Consider the following 13,969-nt stretch of genomic DNA (forward strand, 5'->3'; position numbering starts at 1 on the left):
TTCTTAATTAGGGTGGTCCTTAGTTGTATAAGAAAGCAGGCTGAGCAAGTCTTGAGGAGCAAGGTAACATGCAGAGAGAGCTCTTCTGAGGCCTTTGCTTTAGTCCATGCACCCAAGTTTAGGCCTGGAGTTACTGCTCTGGCCTCCTTCAGCAAAGGAATTTGCCATGAGAGTTGTAAGCTAAAATGAACCTTTTCATGCCCAAGTTGCTTTTGGTCACAGTGTTTTATCATAGCAAGAGAAACCTTAAAACACACTCTCAAGAGCTGTAGCATTTCTAGTTTTATTTATCTGAGCTACACCAATCCTAAAGGACTACTGTTCAGAAACCTTCTCCGTTCTTCTATAGTAAGCTTGCTCTATACCATCCACAAGTGTTTTTCAAATCATTTCCTTCGGTTATTTTTCTTCCATACCCATGGATTTTACGTGTTTATGTGCCTCCTCTTTTCATTCTAGCATTCTCTACCTTCTCTCTTTCTGTGACTAATTATTTTTCTTAATTTATTATACCTACCATAATCTTTCCTATGTTTACACTGTAATTTAAATAGAAGAAACAAAACCTCTAGCCATTCACGTTTCTTCTCAGTGCCATCGTGTGCTTGAGAGTCCAACCTCATAGAACAGCCATCATGTCTTGTGGGCAGAGGCCTTTCCGGTGTTTGCACACGAATCTGTCTCTTGAGAGTTGCTACAAGTGTACTCAGATGTGTGGAACCATTCTCAAAGGTTTGTCTTTCTTCCTTCTCAGCCCACATCAGTCTTCCTTCTGAATCTGAAATCTTTCTAACTCATATTAAATTAATTTGAATGTTTGAGGTAGGGTGGCACAAATGAGGGATTTGGCTGTATGTGATTATGAAGGAAAGCAAGCTCTTTGGAGGGAAACAAGAAAGTCTTTCGAGAAAAGCAGAGAAGTAGAAACACAGAGCAAAGTTGTCGAGAATGTGCTCAGAGGGACAGTTAGCCTGGGTCAAAACTTCACTGGGGAATTAGGGGCAAAGTGTCATACCACAGAATTTCTCAGAACTACCTGAAGTCCAGGGTCAGGCCTTTCTGATTACTGCGATAGATCATGGATGCCAGTGACCAATTTCAGTGATCTCTGAGACCAGGGACATTCCTGGGAGATTCTGTTCCTGTGAACAAAGAACGATTCTCCAGAAAACAGGGCTGGGAGCTCTCAGTAGCTTGTGTGCTAGGTGTAGGTGCTTCCTGGAGGGAGCCACAGATGAGCACTGGGCTGCCAAGGGACTTCACTAGAAATCCTTTCTAACTCTCTATGCTATTTGACATGTCAGAAACACTCTTCTTCCATGTTCCATGTGGTTCGCTACCATATTCCTTTAATTTTAATTTTTCTTCCCCAAGCATGCTATGAAAAAATATGGTTGAATATGCATTTCATTATTAAAATACTAAAAACATTTTTGTGTTTGAAAAGAACATGCCTCTACCTGTTTGTTATAGAGTTGTCCAACTGTTCATTTCATTATTTAGTTTCCAACAAGATGCATCTTATGTCTGGGTGTAATTTATGCTAGAATATAAGTAAAACATATATTCCTACCATATACATATGCATACACACACTCACACACATGTACACACAAATATAATGTTATAGAGTAAATATTATTGAAAACTAAAAGGATTATTTACAAACTGATTGGAGTTTACTCCTAAAAAGCATATGGAAAACAGCAATTTATCCTACTGCTGACCCAAAATTTTCATTCAAAATCAGTATATGTCTGTCTTTTTATATGAGTGTCAAATTCTAATAACAGAACTCAGTTTTATGAAATCTATTTCTAAATCCAATTTTTAAAACATAAAGCTTGAAAAATGAATATATATTAATTTGTTGCACATAGATCTTTAAAAAATTCTGATTTATGACATTATTCTATTTGAAATCCTAAATATTCATTTAAGGATAATTTATTTATTTGATACAATTTTATTGAAATGGACCATAACCCTTGCATTAGTGAAACATGAATAAATAGAATGTAGGTAGATTATTTTCATATAAATTCACACTCTTTTGTGGGAAGCATCACATGTCCCTCAGATTCCTTATGCATTTACTATTTTTACCATGTTTTATATAATCTGAATGTGTGGTATGATATAATATGCATCGTTTAAAAAGGAATATATTCTTAGGTGGATACATATGTTCAGCTTAAAGAAAATATGGTATTGAAATAGCTTAAGCTAGGTTAAGTGGTTTGGTTTGTTTTATTAAAAGACAAAAATAGTTTATACTTTTCTAAGTCCAGGAGTTTTCAATCATTATTTCACAAGCTTTATAAGTACAAATATTTATTTTAATATCTATATTTGTAAATGAGTATAGGGAGTATAAATAGTTGCCTAGACACTTTAAAATTAAAATGATTTTGTGCACAAATATATTCAAGTTCATGATAACATCTTTATGGAATTTTCAGAAGACAGTGGTGTATTTAGAGGCTTACCCAAACATTGAAGATATTTTAGGCACTGTCTAATAAATGCTTTTCAAAAACATTTGTTTAGTCAGATTTCATAGTACAGTGCTTGTAGCTCCTACTATATGCCAAAGTTCCTACTCATGCTAAATGGGTTTGAACATAAACTGTGCATGCAGATCTCAAGTGGTAGTCTCCTAATAGATGCCAGCCACTCTTTATTGCTACCCTCTTTTATTTCAGTAACATTTTAATTAATTCACACTGATTGAATAAATGTACATTGAGACTTATTTCCTAATGAGGGCGCATTTAGAGGAAAGGTTCCGCATCATCCTGATATCCTGTGGGTAATTATATTCTAATTATATGGTCAGGGGAAAAGAGGCTATAACTCAGTACTGATATTGTTCGCTGGGCCCAATTAATTACAAGCACATAATGAAAGTTCATGATAAGGTTGACTGGCAGTCAGTGTAAATTTCTGACTCAATTCAATTGTACCTAAAGTGAACACAGAGCTGGACTTTAATCTGGTTAGAAAATGCTCTGGCATGAGATCAGTGGATATTCAGATGGACAAAAGATCAGAACGGATTCTATCATACTTTGCCTTAAAGGTTTTTTCAAAGGATGATGAAAAGGAAAACTAAGCTCTGACTGTAAATATTATTATCAGTATTCTTTCATTATCTATACTAATCCTGAAAAGCAGTGCTGCACTGAAAATACAGTAAGAGAATTCTAGAACTAGCAGTATTTTATGAAGAGGAAGAGCAGGCACAACAGATAGTGTGTTAGATGTCTGTGGGTAGCAGATGATAGGTATTAACCTGTTATGTCAGCTCTAGGTACGTGGATTCTCTCCTCTCTCCTCCTGCTTGGGCGTCATCCACTTTCTCTTCCATTAGACTCAACTGATACATATGCAGATGTTCCCATCAGACATTAATGTGTTGCTCTTGGATGCTTATTAGTAGCAGAAACAGTGAATTAATCATAGTAAAAACCATCTCTCTGTGTGTGCATGTAGTGTGTGCAGGTGCCTATGTATTTTTGTGAAACTTTTTAAATAAAAATTTTATTAGAATATTTAAAAGTACATGATGAGAGCATAGAACAATGAACGATACTGAGATCAAAATAAAGTGAAACTCAAGAGTAAAATATGTAGAAATTCTTCTCCATTTTTTACAAAATTGAGGTCACAACATATCATTTCTGCTTTGCTTTTCCTCCTTTCAAAGCCTCTTAAGTACTCCTCCTCCTCTGCTTCCAATGCATGGTCTATCTTTCATTAATTGTTAGTATATGCATACATGTACGTGTATATGGAAATATGTTCCTAAATACAACCTGCTCAGTTCATACAATGTTAATTGTTTGTTTTCAGGCAGAAATATTTTTAGGGCAAGGTCTTTACTTTACTAGTAATTGCCCAGTATGCTAGGCTGCTTGCCCACTTAGTCCTTGATATCTGCTTGTCTCCATCCTCCTGAGGCCCAGGTTAAAATCACACATCACCATGCCAGCTATTTTCTATGGATTCTGGGCTTGGAGTTTAGGGTCATACATTTGCATGTCAAGTATTTTTCCAACTGATGTCCACAGCACAAGTACAATAATTATGCCATTAAATTTCTGTAACACAAGCTTGTAAAACTGACTTTGGCGGAGAGTGATTAGACAAGAGACTGTCTTCTCCAGTGGTATCTCACAGGTTATGCCAAACATTCTGCCCCATGCCCAAGAGTCAAAGCCAACACGAAACAAACTCAGAGGCATTTTGGGAAGTGTTTTGTCTTACAAGGCTTAATAGAGTGTTTTCTTAACCTTACAATCATTTTGTACATATATTATGTTTTCCAGGTCTTGGTTTTTTATGGGATTTACGTATGTGCAAACACACCTGGTTCTGCATCTTTATGTGTTTCTTGTGCGTTTTCTTTGGCTCTTTTTCTTTTGTTTGTTTTGTCCTGTTCTGGTTTGTTTTCTGTTTTATTTTTATTATTGTGTTTTAGATGCCTGTTTGTCTTCTAACAAGCGAGAGAAAGGAGTGTGGACAGGGGTGGGAGGGATCAATAGAACCACTTAAAAATTGTGTTATGAGTACGTGTCTGAGTCGACATGTGTGAGAGCCCACAAAATTATGAAGCTTAAATAATGAAACTAGAATGTGAAAAGAAAGTTCATGAGAAACTAAAATGTGTTTTTACCCTAGTTTTACCCCCAATATGTTTTATTTTGATATGTGAGTAAAACATAACTTTACCCTTCTAGCTTAGACTATGTGCCCCGTTATGAGCAAATATTTTTCTTTATTCTGATTTTCTCTTTTATATTTTTATTTTTTCCTTTTACTGAAAATACTCTTATCACTCATTTTTAGTGTCAGTTACATATGCTTACATATAAAAGAAAGCACACAATTTAAAATAGTTTTATTTGTGTACTTTCAGAATACACTGCAGGAAAGTGTGTTGAATAATCCATATTGACATTTAAGAGTGCTTTGCTTTATTTATTTTTTCTGAATATAATATTTTGAATTCTTCATTAACATTTAAAGATATTTTATTTTTTAATCACTCAGAAAATAGAAACTTATTTGCAGAAGTAACAGAAGTATTTGTGTCTCTGTCTCTGTGTCTGTCTTTCTCTAACTCTCTTTCTGTCTCTGTTTCTCTGTCTCCCTGTCTGTCTGTCTCCATCTCTGTCTCTGTGGTCTGTGTGTGTGTGTGTGTGTGTGTGTGTGTGTGTGTGTGTGTGTGTGGTGTGTGTGTGTGTGTGTGTGTGTATGTGTGTGTGGTGTATGTGTGTGTGTGGTGGTGGTGTGTGGTGTGTGGTGTGTGTGTGTGTGTGTGTGTGTGTGTGTGTGTGTGTATGTGTGTGTGGTGTATGTGTGTGTGTGGTGTGGTGTGTGGTGTGTGGTGTGGTGTGTGGTGTGTGGTGTGTGTGTGTGTGTGTGTGTGTGTGTGTGTGTGGTGTATGTGTGTGTGTGGTGTGGTGTGTGGTGTGTGGTGTGTGTGTGTGTGTGTGTGTGTGTGGTGTGTGTGTGTGTGTGTGTGTGTGTATGTGTGTGTGGTGTATGTGTGTGTGTGGTGTGGTGTGTGGTGTGTGGTGTGTGTGTGTGTGTGTGTGTGTGTATGTGTGTGTGGTGTATGTGTGTGTGTGGTGTGGTGTGTGGTGTGTGGTGTGTGTGGTGTGTGTGTGTGTGTGTGTGTGTGTGGTGGTGTGTGTGTGTGGTGTGTGTGTGTGTGTGTATGTGTGTGTGGTATATGTGTGTGTGTGGTGTGGTGTGTGGTGTGTGGTGTGTGTGTGTGTGTGGTGTGGTGTGTGTGTGTGTGTGTGTGTGTGTGTGTGTGTATGTGTGTGTGGTGTATGTGTGTGTGTGTGTGTGTGGTGTGGTATGTGGTGTGTGTGTGTGTGTGTGTGTGTATGTGTGTGTGGTGTATGTGTGTGTGTGGTGTGGTGTGTGGTATGTGGTGTGTGTGTGTGTGTGTGTGTGTGTGTGTGTGTGTGTGTGTGTTGTACTGAGAATCAAACCTGGACCTCAGTATGCTAGGTAACTTCATTACAGTTAAGCTACATCTTTAGCTCCCATAACTTAAAATTATTTTTTTTGTTATTTGAATATTGAGAGCCCTGACTAGCAAAATGAGTTTCTGTTTCTCACTTAAATTTTGGATGCTAATAATTAAATTTTTAAAACATGCCGCTCCTAATCTGAAAATAGGTTAATTTAGTTCAGTAAGAGAGTTAAATGAGATTTCCAATGTAAAAGCAACTTTCTAAAATTATGAACTTTCATATGTAAGTGCAGGCCTAATTTTGATAATTTTACTTTAGTCTTGAAATAACTGATGACTCTTTTAATGTGAGTACGGTGTCCCTATAATATTAACTGAAACCTCCAATAATCTCCACCAAAGATTTTTCTTTGTCCTGTGACAATTTGGATTAAATTGTCAATTTAAAATGATTACATATTAGAAAATAAAAAGGCAAGAAATATCCTAATACATACTTAAGAATAATAGGATTCTAAAATTTCTTTGATATTAAATTGAACTTAATAAGTGCCCTGAAGGCAAATGCATCTTTTAAACTAATTATCTGTTCTGTGTATTCTATTTAACATTAAAAAGATACTGATTAAATAAAATCAATCACATTCCTCTGTAGTCACATCTCTCATTGATTAAATAAAAATATACAGTTCCTGTATTAATTCTAATTAAAAATATATTACATTGAGAATTATATACTGAAGATAATTTTCAAAACTAAAACATTTATTCTTTTCATCTTCAATATTTAAAAATATGTATAGAAGAGAGGAAAAGCAGTAATATGATAGCTGAGTTTGTGTTCTGAGAAGTAGCAGCTGACTTTTTCTGCTGAGGCCTTAATGAAATTCAAGACGAGGCTACTAGTGACGTGTTAATTTAATAGCTACCCTTTACCTACTCATTCTGAAGGTAAGGATGTTCAGAGATGGGGCATTTTCATCACTTTCATTCAAGTGTCTCTCAAGAGGCAGGGCACTACCTCCAATGCTCTTGGGGCTGGTGGCTTCCCAGTTTAGGTATTGATGTCTTCACCTGACCTGAGGTAGGCCTGCAGCTTTGCTTGCTTCTCTCTCTCATCATTAGTTACTCTATTGCAATGTTCAGAGAAGTTCAGCCTGTTCCTTTCCTGTCTCCATCTCCACACCTCCCTGCCAAGCCCACACACTCTGGGTCCATAGCAGTGGCTAGTTAGCATCCCTCCAGATCTAAGGAAGAGAGAGCCTCCATATTAGTATCTATAAACTACTAATTCAAGACAAGTGATAACAAAATGATAGAGGGGCTTTGAGTTCCTTTTACAATAATTCTTTTGTTTGCTTTTATGCCTGAACTATTGGGTTTTGTTTGTTTGTTTGTTTGTTTGCTTTTACCAATGTGATATACAGCTTTGGATTTTTACTTTAGATCTTAGCATTCCGACCCCCATGAGGATAACTCCACATGTGTGTTTCTTAACCATCAGGCACGGGCATGATATCTGCACAGTGGGAAAAATGCAATACCCATCTGTGTAGACTCCACCTCGGCTGAATGTTCATGGGAACTAGTTCGTTTTTCCACTCCCACTTCCAACGCTCTCTGCTTTTCTTTCCCAGCAGCCCACTTACCTGCATTTCTTTATTTGGGAGAATAGAGCTTTATGTCACCATGAAAACATTGCTTGTTATCTCTCACCTCTCTATGTACAGCCATTCCTTTTTCTAACCCTAGAAACTTCATTGCTTTTACCAGAATAACATACATTTTTTATTCTAATACAACTGAGGAAATAATCTAATGTATTTTTAAAACCAAGAATGGAAATGTAGCACATAATTTATTTTCTCATAACTATACAATGCTTGCCAAACACATTACATTGAATCCTAGGAAATGTTGAACTTATATTAAGTTCTTATGTCAATCACTGCTATTATTTTTGTTATGTATTTATAAGTATTTCTTCACATGTGAGGCTGCAGAGATTCATTTTAATGCATTTCATATGAATGCAATGCATTTATACATATAAATACTACGTAACATTTACTATGTACACCTATATATGCATAATCCATATTACTGATTAATTTACATTTTTACAGTAAATCACATCTATTGTGATACAAAATCCCTAACTATTTCAGCAAGTACCTTCTACTATTAAGCATGATTTTCTGCATAATGAAATTACTATGCTTATACCTAAGAAAATTAGCAGCAATTCCATATAATCACTTGTTAGCCTGTTCATATTTAAGTGTGAGTATCTGAAACATAGGTTTTATTGCTTTCATTTGTTTATTAAGCTGTTAGAGAAATGGGGTGTCATATTAGACACTTGAATTGTATTTGGTTGTTATCCTGAACAACTTATAGAACTACAGCCACCTCAGTTAGTTAGAAAGTTGCATCCTCATACAAGACAAAGGAGAATGTGCTTTTCTAAGTTGGAAACCTCTTGTGATTCTGTCCAGGGTCTTTGAGAAAGGTCTCATTTTGGTTGCTCAGGAGTCTCACAATTCCCCGGCTCATGGCATAACAATGGATCAAGATCAATAGGAGATAGATAGGTAATGTGGCTGACACATAGCTTTGCACTGGCTTTGGTAGAAATGAGCACATCGTGCTCATACTCACTGGCTTACCTGCTCCATACATTGAGAGGATTGGCAGTGAAAACTCAATCCATCTTTAAAATAACACAAATTACTTTTTTATTTTTTTCTGTCAATGAGATATTTGACCAAAGTTCCTGTTTACAACTTAATGACTTTTTGGTCAGAAATCTGTGGCAGTAGTGTTTGCTACTCATGTCATAGAAGGGTCTTCTAAATAGAGTTGTAGTCTCTTCTAGTTGTAATTTCTTCTAGAACTCTCCTAGATACATTACAGCTGCATCAGATTCTTCTTTCTGTTGTACTGCATAGCTCTGAGGGTGCCTGGGGTTTTACCCATCTTAGACATAGGTATACATTTATTATTTATTTTTCATTTTCTGCTCTTCCTAGAGTTTTACTGGTTAAAAGAGTAAAACAGAATTCTGTGTGTCTGTTGTTTTTAAAGTCCACCATGACAATCTAACATTATCTCATTATCTGGATCTTCCTTCACATGGCCTAGATATGGGGAAATATAATTGTATTCATTTACATGAGAAATTTAAGTTTGAAAACAGTAAGAAATTTTATTCAGTATTTTGTGTGTGTGATAGCCAACTAGCCTTGCAAATTGTGTTTTCTATAAGTTCCACCGAAGCCAGGGTTGTAGGCTTTTGGAATTAATTCATCTTCTCTTTGTTTCTTACATACATATGAACCCCCACACAGACACATATGCACATGTATTTCTCAGGTGAAGCATAAAGTCATGGCAGTGGTAGATAATGGAAGATATACTATCATGAAGGCTAGAATTGTTTGATTTAGCCTAATCTTTTTAAACCACTTTCAAATAAAAAGGTGGTACTTATTTAATTATACATAATTTGTCTAGATTTATGAATAGTAATGGAATTTACTAATAGTCATGTTTCCATATTATGGTAAGGAGCAAATACCATTAATTAGTTCTGCCTGCATCTGAAAGGGACAGTCTAGAGGAAGAGATGAGAGCATGCGGAAAAATGGAAATGTTGGTACTGATGAGGAGAAAGATATAAGCCAGCTGAGAATGAGTTCTTTCACAACAAAACCATCTCTTGAGGTTCCTTGTCTCATACTATTGTGTCAAATTTTCTAAATATTTTTAAGTGTTAATATGTTTCCATACTTTTTCACTCTTAGGTCCTTAGTGTGCATATTCCAGCTTCTGGTTTTGTGTTTTTGTGGGATTCTTGAGTGTGTGTATGAGTGGGTCTCTTGTGTCTATATCTGTTTCTTATACTTTTTCTTGGGCTCCTTTCATTCTGTTTGATTGTTTGGTCCTGTCCTGATGTGTTTGTTTTTGTTTTGTTTTGTTTTATTATTATTCCCTAGAAGCCTGTTTGTTTCCTTATGAGAGGCCGAAAGTAGGTAGACTTGAATGGGAAGGGAGGTGGGGAGACATTGGGAGGAGCAGAGGTAGGCAAAGTGTAATCTGGATATATTATATGAAAAAAAAAATCTGTTTTAGTGAAGAAACAAAGGATTCTTAATGATTAAGCTAATGATTAAATTAATATTAACACAATTATCACCATAATAAAAGTGTGTTCACAAAGGCAGTGGAAGCCTGTGTAGTTGGCAGGAATGTTCATCAGTGTGATCTGAAAAAATGAAGTCATCCTGTGGGTAAGTCATTTCACAATCTGACATATATTGAGCATTCCTTATTTAACAGAAAGATGCCCATTTATTTAATCCAGGGGAACAAAAAATACATGAAGAGACTGTGGTTCCAATTCATGTATATCACAGATGTGTGGTTGTGTGGTTTTTATTGTCAGCCTTGATTTTTCTGCTTTTATATAAACTTCTCTTTCTCAGCAGACTATGCCCACTGGAGGAGTTTCAGCTCCTGAGGTATGTAAGAAAAATGTTATAACTGTTACAACTAAAAGTCATAATCATTTTAGATTGGTTTAAGGGATATTTTCAAAGATTCCAAATAATACATGACATTAACACTTTAAAATTAATGCAATAATGTTAATTTTATATTTGTCAATGTTTTGATATTGGAAGTAAAATTCTTTGTATTTTCAATTATGTGATAGTCTTAGAAAGATTTCAATTTATATTTGTGACAAAAATTAGGATTATCAGAAATTATGTGTCATAAAATATCTAGAGAAAAATTAAAATCATTTTGCAAATAATATGAGCACTATACATTTTACTTATATATGAAATTCTCAATATCATTGGAAGGAAATTCCAAAAAATTCTAATAAGCTCCACTCTTTGAGTCCTTTAGTATGCAGCACTTGGTAATAATGTGCAGAGAAACTCAATAGGAACAGCCATCACTTCAAGAGTGGCCAAGCAAGTATTATGCAGCATACGGCTTTGCTCGCGACTTCATTAGATAATATGACATCAAAAGTAAATGCCTTTTGTTTCAAAATAACTGTAAATATTGCCAAAGCTTTTAGTTAACTGTGTAATGAAATTTTATGTTTTGCCATTTAATTAATGAAACTAAACTTTGTTCTATGATTATATCCCATTCAATAGTTATTACCTCTATAGGAACTGCTAATTGGGTTTTTGTTTGTTTGTTTGTTTTTAGCATGAAAATAAAATTTACCTGCTTGGGAATGAATTGTTTATAATATATGACTACTACAAAGAAACACATTTAATCAGAGAATGGTTTAATTGTAAAAGCCATACCTGTTCTCCCCTCCCACACAAGTAGTTTGTTTGTTTGTTTGTTTTATAGGATAGGCTTCTAAGAATCATCATAAGTCAGTTTTAATGAGAAACTCACCAGAAAAAATGTTCTTGAAATTTTTTCTTGAAATATGATGTTCCTAATCTGAAAGAAATATGAAACAGTGTCTATAAGTAGATTGACTTCATTACTATCAATTTAATATAGTACAGAGATACTAGATTGTATGCTAAAGCAGCAGACAATTTAAACAGATGATTCATTGCTTTCAGAAGGGTGAGAGAACTGGTTTCACCTCTTCAGGTCCCTGACTTTCTCCCTGCCCTCCTGTAGTTCTAGCAAGTGACAACAAACTAAAGTCTTCATCATCTAGTTTGGTTCATCTAGAAAGGTGCCCATATTTGCCAAAAGTTGTGATTCGGGGCAATTGATTGAAAAGATTCAAAACATCTGTTATTATTATATGCTATTTCAGTTTTAGAAAGCAGAAATTTTATGTATTGTATTTTTTAAAGTCTTCTTTTACTATCTATTATTTTCATAGTGAGATACAATGTTCCTTATAAAATTTAGTTTTTCATTAACCCTCAAAAATATTCTATATATTTTATTTTCATCCATTTTGTTCTAAAATATCCTCAGACCCAGGTATGGATATATGCATGAGGGAATGTACACATGCTCACTCCATCTGCATCCTTAAGATCCATTCTATGGCAAGACTTCTAACAAGTTACTGAAAATACATTTAAAATATTAAGAAACACAAAGAAATTACATATATAAGCATTTAACTTTTAAACTATTAACAACTGGTTACACCTCTTACAAAAGACTCATGACTTTCCTATGAGGCCACCTTCTAATGAGCAACACATGGAATTTCTTAAATATAGCATGTTCTTGTCCCATGGCATTTTTTAAATGGTTGTTTTAAAGTATTACAAAAATTCAAGGCATCTATGTGATAGTTTCACTATTTTTTATTATTCATTCCCCAACACAGTTGTGTCTACATGTAACTGGAACACTCCCACTCCCATACATACAATTTTCAAAATTGTTTCTATCCAGAGCCTTCAAGCTATTTTTTATAGCAACAAACCTATCAATTTATATCCTAAAATTGAAACAGTGAATAATAACTAAATTTTTCACTCCTCTTAAGAAAATAAGCAAGTTTACTTAAAACTGGCAGAACTTTTTGAAAGTGCCACAGGAGTCGCTATGTTGAACTTTGAACTTAGTTAACAGAGCCAATGAGGGTAAGTGTCCATGAGCTCTGTCTCCGTCTTTAAGATACTTTAGATGGAAGACTGTAGCAGAATGCAGCATGCTTAGCTGCAACAGAATGAGCATGCCGGTTAAGCTGATTTTCAATTATACATACCATGGTGTTATTTTGTGATTGTGCGGTCGTATGTTAGAATAAAGTAAAAATTAAATTATTTAGTTTCTTTAAGTTTCTTCTTTCCACTTAGGATTTTTTTTAAATGGAAATACTGTACTATATATCCATCTTTGAAGTTATCTGGGGGTATACGAACCTTGTGTGAGATATATAAACCCATCACATCGGGTTCACAACATAAAACACGCCTTCAAATTTAGGGCATGAGTACCACCTAGAGTTACTTTAAACTAGGCTGCAGTTTCTTCTGATTTGTGGTATCCTCTCTCCCCAGGGATATACAATATCATTTTCCAACTTAGGAGGCCTTAGTAAGCAATGGCAGCATTACATGTGCTTCTCACAGCCCCGATTACAGGCGCGCACAGCCTCAGCAGCACGTGATGAACCGATACACTACATGTAGTAAGATTTTCCTCATTCTAGTACTAGTTCCTCCATTTTCTCTGTTTGTCCTGGCAGAAATCCTCCCACTTTTAAGGTGACTTTGCAGTGGGAAATAACGTGCCTAAGCTTGCACAAAGATAAGCAACAAGGCACGGAATTGGGTCTAAACGCAATGCATATGCCTTTGTCCAGAGTTACTTTTATTTAAGAAAGTGCTTATTTAGATTGAGAAGTGGGGGCTGGGAACACAGTTAGGTGGTTAACAGCTTTTGCCCCTCTTGCAGAGGGCCCAGGTTCCATTGCCCGGATCTGTTCCACTAGTTCCACGGGATCTCACACCTTTTTCTGACACCCCTCTCTGTCCTCCAAGGTACACACGTGGTAAACAGACAAAAATGCGGGCAAATCACTCATACAGACAAAATTAAAGAAATAAACCTAAAATTAAGAATTTAATAAGAAATAAGCCGGGCGGTAGTGACACAAGCCTTTAATCCCAGAACTCGGGAGGCAGAGCCAGGCGGGTCTCTGTGAGTTCAAGGCCAGCCTGGGCTACCAAGTGAGTTCCAGGAAAGGTGCAAAGCTACACAGAGAAACCCTGTCTCGAAAAACCAAAAAAAAAAAAAAAAAACAAACAAATAAAATTAAATAAATAAATAAATAAATAAAATTAATGAGAAATAAGAAACATATCATTAGACTTTATGCCATTCCTTTTATTTGTGCTTAACTTTTCTAATTAATTTTAACTAAGACTTCTGGCCAACAACTAAATTTTACTATAACTTTCTAGGATTCCCAGTAGATTTCGAGGCTTTGGCTTTCTTGAGGTAAATCTCGCC

General features: G+C 35.5%; 1 protein-coding gene across 5 annotated transcripts in view; it reads left to right on the plus strand.

The window, feature by feature from the left end:
• Dgkb (diacylglycerol kinase beta) overlaps positions 1-13,969 on the plus strand; it is a 700,455-nt gene that overhangs the window by 238,417 nt on the left and 448,069 nt on the right. For 3 of the 5 annotated variants that reach the window (XM_036205893.1, XM_036205892.1, XM_036205895.1), the window contains one exon: positions 10,480-10,515. In XM_036205893.1, coding sequence (XP_036061786.1) covers positions 10,480-10,515 — 36 coding nt within the window. The remainder of the gene's footprint in view (positions 1-10,479; positions 10,516-13,969) is intronic. The other 2 variants (XM_036205894.1, XM_036205896.1) reach the window with 1 other exon arrangement.

This window comes from Onychomys torridus, chromosome 14, assembly GCF_903995425.1.
Source record: "Onychomys torridus chromosome 14, mOncTor1.1, whole genome shotgun sequence".
Taxonomy (NCBI): domain Eukaryota; kingdom Metazoa; phylum Chordata; class Mammalia; order Rodentia; family Cricetidae; genus Onychomys; species Onychomys torridus.